This window comes from Scardinius erythrophthalmus, assembly GCF_964197995.2.
Source record: "Scardinius erythrophthalmus genome assembly, chromosome: 19".
Taxonomy (NCBI): domain Eukaryota; kingdom Metazoa; phylum Chordata; class Actinopteri; order Cypriniformes; family Leuciscidae; genus Scardinius; species Scardinius erythrophthalmus.
In genome coordinates, this window is record NC_138239.1 from 13802734 (window position 1) to 13812921 (window position 10188).

Sequence of the window (10188 nt, forward strand, 5' to 3'; positions counted from 1 at the left end):
TTGTATTTTGTAAATTATTTAGGAGCCTATATGAAAACGAAATGCTAAAAAATCTGTATGTTTTGTTATAATGAAAAGAAATCTCAATCTCTGATTGAAATCTAAGCGCATAAAAAAAGAAATGCTGCAATTTTCCCACGCCGCTAGAGGGCATCCTAATAAAGACACAAGCTGCAGCTTTAACAGACAGGATTGATTTTGTCCAGGATTACCTCCCTGTTTATCAGTTCTCATTTCAACACAGGCGTATGTTTGTCGAGGTAAGTGACAACTGTGTTTATTTAAGCGACGTGTTCATAAACATTTAGGTCATTTTAGGAAGAGCCCACATCACTGCGCAAAAATAACTTTATCATTAACACAAACGTATAACCTACTGCTGGTAGGTGATGGAGGTGATGTTATAGCCCAAATAAATATATTACTAATTTTTTTTTTATGTTAATTTCATTAAGCGTTAAGTATCTAACAGGTATCTTAAGTATCTCTTCAGGCCTACTCAAACAACCTTTACTTTACATAGCTGGATGCATGCACATCAATGCATTCAGGTTGATTTAATACAGATAAATATCTAAATACTAAAATAAATAAATGATTTAAAAAAAACACCATCTCGTTTAGTTTATAAATTGTTAGCATATTTGCACATTGATATCTTTCGATCCAGCGTTAATAGCTTAATAAAATGACCGATTTATATTTTTGATGACAATTTATTAAACAAAGTAAATCGGCCACAATAATGCCCCACGTTTATAGGCTAATTAATTGGATGATACTATTAGACTCAGGCCTGCACCTGTTGTCGATGGCCCATCGCAAACCAAACTTTAAATTAGCAGTGACAGTGGAAGGCGTGCGTTTGATATGGACAATAAAATAATATATCAATATAGCCTATATTGTGTCATCAATACGGGATATATGCTCTTATTTAAATGACAATGTGTTAACAACTGTAATCAAATGAGAGAAGTTTGAAAATGATGCATTATACGCCTACCTAGTTCTAATCACTTTGATCTTGCCAGTTTTTTCTCTCTCCGCGAAAAGATATTTATGCACCTGTCAGACAATGTCGATGAGACATTAACATCTTGTTTGTTGAAGGTAGGCTACAAGCATGTGCCATTTATATATATATATATAAAAAAAAAAAAATTATAGTCACAATCTTATCCGCTCAAATTGTTATTTTCCCTTCGGCTTGGAAGGGTCAATAGCTTTTTCAAAGTGCGTTAAAAGCAACAATGGTTGTGCATTGATAGAAATGGTTTGAAATATGCAATATATTATATTGCCAGATTTTTGTGTTTTTGTTAGAAATCTAAATGAATGTATAGGCGTTAGACAATAACAACGTGTGCAATGCAACAAATATTATTATATTGGCTACTAAGCAACAAACACGTTAGGTCCTCGCCCAATAATTCTCAAGTGTTCTCCATAAAATGTCTGATTCAACTTTCCACTTTGAAGTAAAATTATATCGCACATCGCAGGTGTGGGTTACTGCATTTGCTCTATTTATAGAGTTTAGAAAACAAAGGGTTATTAAATAATGGAAAACAAAAACAGCATAAACAATAATAGCTAAAAGTTAGATTTTTTGTGTTTTTTTTAAATTAGTTTATGATACAACAGGCTGAATTTGTAAAGACTGATTTATTTAATTTATTTAAATGTTTATAAAACTACATGTTTACATGCAACCTGCCTCTGAATTAATTCTCAAAAATGTCACCTTGTGGGAATCCAGTTTGTTTGTTTGTTTGCGTGTGTCTCTGTGTACGATTTGTTTGCACATGTGAATGCGTGTGTGCCGTGCGTGTGTCTGTTGTTCAGTCAACCCCCCTGCAACGTCCCCAACACAAATACACACATATCAGCCCTTGCATTAGAGAAACTTCAACCGTAAATATAAAGCAACTAATTGATGTCAGCATCCATCATGTTATTTTTGCGTCCTTAATGACACATATTTTATTATTATTTTTATTATTTTAGAATTTATTACAAATAGTGTATAGGGGTCTTGTTATTATTTTATGTGTTGGAAGCTCCCTGTTTTGTCTCAGTACTTAGGCCTATACTGAATCCTTTTGTATGTAATATGTGGACTTTTTTGATCACACTGATTGACCTTCTGAATTCACAGTTATTTGCTGTTTTATGTACGCCTGGTGAATAGCATCTGGTTTATCACGTTAAATTTACAACCTAAACACACCCAGAAATAAATGATCATCTGCTGCTTTGTTATCCTTATTATTATTAGCCTATTATTATTATTATTCAAAGTAAAAATAGCATTGTGCTTGATCTTGTTATTTTCAACTGCCTCATTTGTTGTTGCCGATGACGTTGTTCATAGTTAGTAGCATGATTATTAACCTACGCTAGGAATAAAGATGCTTATAGCGTCTTATGGATGAACGTCATAATATCGCTGATGTTTAAAACCGTTCACGTTTATAAACGTGCGACTAAATGTAGGCTACATGTGTTGACTTGACGCTTTAAGAAAAATATCTTAAATGTGATACGAGAACGAATAACCTAGAATATATTTGCGTCGTCGGAAAGGATACATTTAATGCAAATGCTACAAATACAGCCTACTGTCGCTCTGCAGCGAGTATTATCATCAAAGGTAAGCTATTTGTGCAGTATAGCTCCATGTAGAATATTAAAAGGCACAAATTTCCAATACAGGAAGTAGTACCTGTTTTCTGTGGCTACCTTTGTGTCCCTTTTGTTTTTCCCCCTGCGGTATGAAAACAAATTGAGGACGCATGGATATGTTGAAACAGCACTCTACAATTATCACACAAAAAAAATTGATTGAGGTTATGTGGTCTGTTTTCTTGGTAGGAGTTTGCTTGGGGAAATGAAAGCCATTGTTGACTAGGCATGAGCATTGGTGGATCTTGTGTATCCTTACGCACTGGAGCAGGCGCTAAGAACTGCTCAATGATTGGCTGCACGGTTAATACTTATGCTGCTGTGGTTGGCTGCAGTCTCTAAAAAGGTTCAAGCTATTTTTTTTACAGCTTAGTGTCTGTGGCTCCGTAATTAATTGTAGCTAGCTGTCTCATATCGACGTGTTTTTAAGGAACATGAAATAGTTCTTGTGTGTTTTTTTTTTTTAATTAGAGGAGTTGCCAGAGCAAGAGATTTGAAGTCCAACTGCTGCTACTACTACTGCTGCTGCTGCTTCTGGTTGTTGCTACTCTATCTTACTTGTGATGTTGGATATGGGAGAAAGGAAAGAAGTCAAAATGATTCCTAAATCATCGTTCAGTATAAACAGTCTGATTCCCGAAGCCGTTCAAAGCGACAACCACCAGCACCACCATCACCAACACCACCACAGAACGGTTCACGAGGAAGAAGAGAAGACTCCTTTACCTGCCCAAGTAGTACAGGAGCAAAAGTCGGAGAACACTTGCGCGAAAAGTGACAATTCATCCCACGACTCCTCGTGCACGGACGAGAAAGAGAAGCAGGAAGAGAAACGGGACTCAAAAGAAGGCGAAGGAGGCAAAGAAGGCGACAAGAAAAACGGCAAGTACGAGAAACCACCTTTTAGCTACAACGCTTTGATTATGATGGCTATTCGGCAGAGTCCGGAGAAGCGATTAACCCTTAACGGCATTTACGAGTTCATTATGAAAAATTTCCCGTATTACCGGGAGAACAAGCAGGGATGGCAGAATTCCATCAGACACAACTTGAGTTTGAACAAATGTTTTGTCAAAGTGCCCCGGCATTACGATGACCCCGGGAAGGGGAACTACTGGATGCTTGACCCCTCCAGTGACGACGTGTTCATTGGCGGCACGACGGGCAAACTTCGGCGGAGGTCGACCACCTCTAGGGCAAAGCTGGCGTTTAAAAGGGGCGCGAGGCTTACTTCAACCGGACTGACATTTATGGATAGAGCTGGCTCTTTATATTGGCCCATGTCGCCGTTCCTTTCACTCCACCATCCGAGGGCGAGCAGCGCGTTGAGTTACAACGGCACGTCGTCGGCTTACCCTAGTCACCCAATGTCCTATAGCACAATGTTGACTCAAAACAGTTTGGGGAACAATCACTCTTTCCCGGCCTCCAATGGCTTGAGTGTTGACAGACTCGTGAATGGAGACATTCCGTACGCCACACACCACCTCACTGCGGCCGCTTTGGCCGCCTCAGTGCCATGTGGGCTCTCCGTACCCTGCTCCGGGACCTACTCTTTGAATCCGTGTTCAGTTAACCTGCTCGCGGGCCAGACCAGTTATTTCTTCCCCCACGTGCCTCACCCATCCATGACCTCCCAGAGCAGCACGTCCATGAGCTCCCGAGCCGCCTCTTCCTCCTCCCCGCAAACGGCCTCCTCTCTCCCGTGTGACTCCTTAAGGCCTTCCCTACCCAGTTTTTCCTCCGGACTTTCCAGCGGACTTTCTGACTACTTCACACATCAGAATCAAGGGTCAACATCAAATCCACTTATACACTAACTAGCATCCACAGGAGCAGACTGTAAGTGAACATTTTACACCAATTTACACTGTAATATATATAAATGAAAAAAATTAAGGAGAATGAACGGACAATGCAAGCCGAATTCCAGGTATTTTGTATTCTTCTTCTTCTTCTTCTTCTTCATTTATTTCTGATTGTATACAAACGTCAAGTGTCGCGGAACTGTTTATTATTCCACTGTCAGCAACGTGCAATGTGACCAGAGTAAAAAAGGATAAAGCGTAGTGGTTTTTTTTTCTTTATTTTTTTTCTGGAAAGATGATTACTTTAGAATGTTTATTTAAATAGTGGTTGCAATTTTGTCTAATTTTAAATGTTAAAATATCTAATACATTACAGAACAACCTCCAGTCATCATGTTTGCAGTATTATCACGTGTCATGAGCGTACTGGTGGGGTGAGATTTCTCAAAAATTAATACAAAGTTTTATTTTCATTTTTAAATAAATATGTTCTATAAGTGCACAATGCCCGCTCAAATCCGTGGCTCCTTGTTGTTTTGTTATTTTAATAATACAGACTGAATAATACATCTATAGTGCATTTTATACATATATTAACAATACAGTTTCTTTGTAGACCAAAGAATGGTTATCAAACAACAACATATAGTTTTTTTTTTTCAGTATTCATAACTTTACAGACAGTTCTGAAGGGGACAGACGTAATGAATGCTTTTAGCTTGTGTTTGCATATTTACTGTATGTGGTCACCACCATGCAGGTCACATTCTTTTTGTAATTAGTGAAATGTCAATACTTGTTGTAATTATAGGTTATAACTTTGCGAACGTGTAACCCGTGTTGAGTAAATGCCTCATAAAATATTGAGTGATTGTTTATGTCGTCTTTAAATTCCATGGTTGTGATTTTGTGGTCTTATGCCCGTGTTTGTCGCTTAAACTGTTAACCGAACAAAATAAAAAAAAAGTAGGTTAAGTACATTTATTACGAACATTTTGTCTTTTTTGATGAACTAGTATTTTTAGTAGCTGTCTGAGAATATACTAAACAATGTGTTTAAACATTTAAGCGACAGTTTGCGGGTATCTGAAGGCCTGGGCCTGCAATGTGTTATAAACATACTTTTTTTTTTTAGGACAGGGGTACAAAAAAACAAGGCACACAAAAATGATTCGGGCTCCTTAATGCTTTAGCGATACGCTTAAAAAAGAAGAAGAAGAAAAAAAAAACAGCAAACAATGGCAGTCGATATTATTTGTAGCTATAGCCTATATCGCAGGCCTAACAACGCGACCTTAATAATGTGCCTGACAATCAAACTATTCCATTTCCTTGGGTTATTTTACGCTATTTTGTTCTGAAATATTTGTTCTGAAATATTTTGCTGTAGCTTATTACACGTTTATTACAAGCGTCTCATGGTTGTAGAGGCCATATGAGCCATGCATAACGCCTGATAATCACCATCAGCTATTGTTTTCCGCCAACACTACAGTCATTAGTTGCAATAGAACAGAGAAACAACTTAGCTTTCAACACTTTAAGTCCAATGATTTGTTCATGTTTTTTAAAAGAGACATTGTGCTAAATGTGCACGACGGTAATGCAATAACCTCTGTGCCTTATACAATAGACCGGTGGAACTCAATATCTCCTCGAAAGATGTTATCGCTCAAATGTTAAACGGGGTGACCACTCAAAAACAAAAGCAAAAAAGCAGAGGTCAAATTTAGGAGCAGAATATTTTTAGCTTGTAGAAATCATATAACGCTAATTTACCTTGGTGTAGTTTCTGAGATGCAAAATTATTTCATTTTTAAGGGAGCTATTGTAGCCTATCTTCCGCTCTCTGTCTCTTATACGAGCATATGGATACATTTATATATATGATAAATAATTGTGATAATTTAAATACAGTATTTACAATAAACATTTCCAATTATATATTACCCAAAATTATATTTTTGTTCTTTATTCTAGTATTTTCTCTACATATAGCCTGGTGGATAACACGTTAGCATCATGAACAATTTTTTGTTCTTTTTTTTTTTTCAGTGGGAATCAGTGAGCAAAATTATGATCTTTGGGCAGTGATTGTTTGTTCTGAGCTTGTTTAATTGGTTTGCATCTGCTTCCGGCCAACAGCGTGAGTTTGCAACCTAAAGATTTGCGATCAATCTATCTGAAGCAGAAACGAGGCCTAAAATCGCACCAATAATTGGAATCTACAGGGGAATTATTTTCGGTTCGACGCTGTGTGGACCCATTTTTAAGACGAATCGCTTGTATTAAATTGTACAGATATTTACGGAGATTTCATGAAGCAATGCACTTGAAATAATAGTTTTTTTTTCCATTGTGTCTTTTGACAAGATCTTGTAAGCAGGGTTTAGTCTCAGGCTACACAAAAGGCGTGGTTTCCCCGAGGCGCAGGGAGACTGTGAGGGGAACTGGGGACAGCACGCACATCATCATCATCATAATCGTATAGCCTATAATTCTGCTAGAATTAATGCATTCAACGAAATCGTAAATACAATAGAAAAAAAATCCTAATGCATTTGGTTTCGCACATTATAAAATGAAATGATAATCAGACTGATTGAATAAAGCATTTTGCCATGTTAATGAAATTACACTGATAATTATTTGAGCTCTATGACCAATAGCTAATTGAAAAAGTGCTAGTACCTGTATACGATCATCTATTCCAACAAACTGTCAAATCTGTTCTCTATAGCCTATCTTACGTGCGACAGATTGTGCTTAAATATTCCGTTCTGCTGTTTGCACATTTAAAAAATCCTTCCTTGGCTCCTATAGTCTAATTTTGCTGCTTGGTATTAGTTGTCTAATAAAATGTCACTACAGCCCTATGAAGACGCCAAGATAGAATAGGCGATGCGATGAAATAATTAAAAAAAACGGTGTTATAATGGTCATTCACTCTGGCCAATCGACGGATAATGGTGTGGTAAAACGAAGCTGATCCAACTCTGAACCATTAAAATACTTGTAAAATGCAAAGGACGCTTCCTCTCTTAAAGTAATATGAGCCTTACGAGCCAGACAGAGTGAGGGCGCTAGAATGACGCAGAACTGTAGTGACATGAACTTCATATCTTTGCACATGGCCTCTCATAAACTTAGTTTTGCCTGTGGCAATACGAACTGTAATATCATTTACAAGCTGTGAGAAAAAACAAACAAAACACAAGCGATAATGCAGAAATTAGCTCCAACTAATCCACTAAACAGCCTTCTAATATTTTAACAATGCAAAGCACAAAGATGTGGAATGTTTTAATTATTATTATTATTATTATTATTGCAGTTGTAAATTCATAAAAAACAGTAACGTCAAAACCACCTCTAACGCTGTTATTTTTAACATAATATTAAGTAGCCTATAATAAAATGATAATTTTCTAAAAAAAAAAAAAAAAAAAAAAAAAAAAGCACTATTGTCAGAACAGTGAAATGTAGGCTATCATATCCTACAGCCAGCCACACACATAAATAAAGAGTTTCTTAAGCAATATACTTGTATAGTAAAATATTTGCTATACTGAAAGAGAACATTCGACAGGTCGTGAATAATCGTTTTAATGAGTGTGCGTAAAGCTCCAGACTTAGTGAAGGGAGATGTCGGGTTAAACAAACAACTTGTATCGTGATGAAATTGGATTGCTTAAAAGCAAAATGTAATTCTTCTAATTCATGGTCTCTCCGGAAATGTGCGTTATAAAATTCTAGTTATTCCAGATACTTTTAATGATAATTTTATGACTAGCATCATAAAGCCGCTTTTTATAACAAGCAGAAACACACAGAGGCAATAGCACAAATTAATATATAGGCTATATATTTATGCTTCTTTTGACAAATTTTTCTATTATTATTATCTAATATTGCTAATTAAAAGACCACCTTTAAGATAAGTGTCCACTTTTTACCTGTGAATTAAAATATTATTAGATTAGAAATATCCTAGTCTTGTTTGACTACCGTGAGAAGGGTTCAAATCTGAAAAACAATATCTCTCTAATTTAAATCATTGTATGAAGTTTGGTCTAAATATCGTCTTGTTTTACTTCGGTTTTTAACCACAATAAAGTGGCAAAGGTGTCCACTGAGAGACCTTTTGTGTTCCGGGTCTATGGAAGTTAACCCCAATGGAATAAGCTACAAAAAAAAAAAAAAAAGATGCGTCATAATAGCCTAAGTAATTTTTCTTTTTTTGATTTGATTTCTTTCTTTCTCTCTCTTTTTTAAAAGTTTTATTTCTGAAGTTGTTGCGCTCTCATGTGTCCCTTGGCCTTTGCGTTCACCCCAGTTCTATTTCTATCCCTATTTCCCCCTCCTATCTATCTCTCTGTTTATATCTTCTTTTAAATTGCGCGTGCAAGTGAACATTAATACATTTATCAATTCATGACTTTAAATTAATAATTTTGCCAATATTCTCGATGGCTGCCTCAGATTATCCGAAATCATGTGAATTCACAATGGCAAAATAGCACTGTAAAACGGGGAAAATAAAGATTTCAACTGTATGCGCCGTAATATCACCGCATGTTCTGTAGGCTAAGAGCCATAAAGTTCTTGTCTGTTAAGACACATTATTTATTTATTTGTTTATTTATTTAATAATTTTCTCACAGATTTGCTGGTAACCTACTGTTAAAAAAGCCCAGGGCTATATCCTATAGCTAGAATGTTTCATATATCATGTAGCCTACTTTTATAAGTAGGCTATATACCTTCTTCTGAACTAATATCTTATTGAATATCTTAATGAACTTGGCTGCAGTTTGGAAATACATTTTCAATCGAATTCTAAATGATTTTAGAATAAATTATGACAGTTTGAGCATTTGTTCAGTCTAACAAACCCCAAAGCCATTTTTGGAGAGTTGTGTGACACATAAAAGACATGCGCTAAACCAATATGTTTAGTCTGGTGTATTTAGTCACAAGAAGGAAACACCACCTGGGATGCATGATGTAATATCATTAATTCAGGCTAATGAACAACAAATACACACACACACACACACACACACACACACACACACACACACACACACACACACACACACACACACACACACACACACACACACACACACACACACACACACACACACACACACACACATATATATATATATATAGTTTTTTTAAGTCAATTATTATTATTATTATTGTTGTAAATATTTGGCCAATGTTCTTTTGCCACTGTGGTTTGGTCACTTTTATTAAGTAAACAGCTTAGCTGTTTTATTTAGGCTTAAACGTTACCAACAGGTGCCAAAATTCTTCTTGTTACCTGACATCACTCCTTCACTTGTAAAGCACTATCTATCAAAAGCAGCTTCGAGACAATGCGTGGAATCACAGCCTTCGTGCTATCAAATTGCAAACTCCCAGTGCGGGTTGGGTGTCCGAAACGGAACCAACAGGCTTACAAAAAGGACTGCTGATTGTAATGAATTCTTGCTCGCGCCTCTGAAACGACTGATAGATTAATGCAACAAGCTCTTATTTGTGATGTCACATCAGTGTGAGTTTCGTGTTAAACTAGTCATTATTTTCAAGGTCTGAGCTGTCTTTTTTCTGTAGACTACAGCGTTAATATAAATATTGTAAATGTTGTGCATTTTAATGCCTCCACAACCGTCATGTCTTC

At 36.4% G+C, this 10188-nt stretch overlaps 1 protein-coding gene across 1 annotated transcript; it reads left to right on the plus strand.

The window, feature by feature from the left end:
* Positions 1 to 3251: 3251 nt before the first annotated feature.
* foxg1a (forkhead box G1a) lies at positions 3252 to 4508 on the plus strand (the record flags this gene model as incomplete). Its single annotated transcript, XM_081394449.1, is given in 3 exon segments — positions 3252 to 3347; positions 3350 to 3376; positions 3378 to 4508. Coding segments are annotated over 3 exon segments (1254 nt in total).
* Positions 4509 to 10188: the final 5680 nt, after the last annotated feature.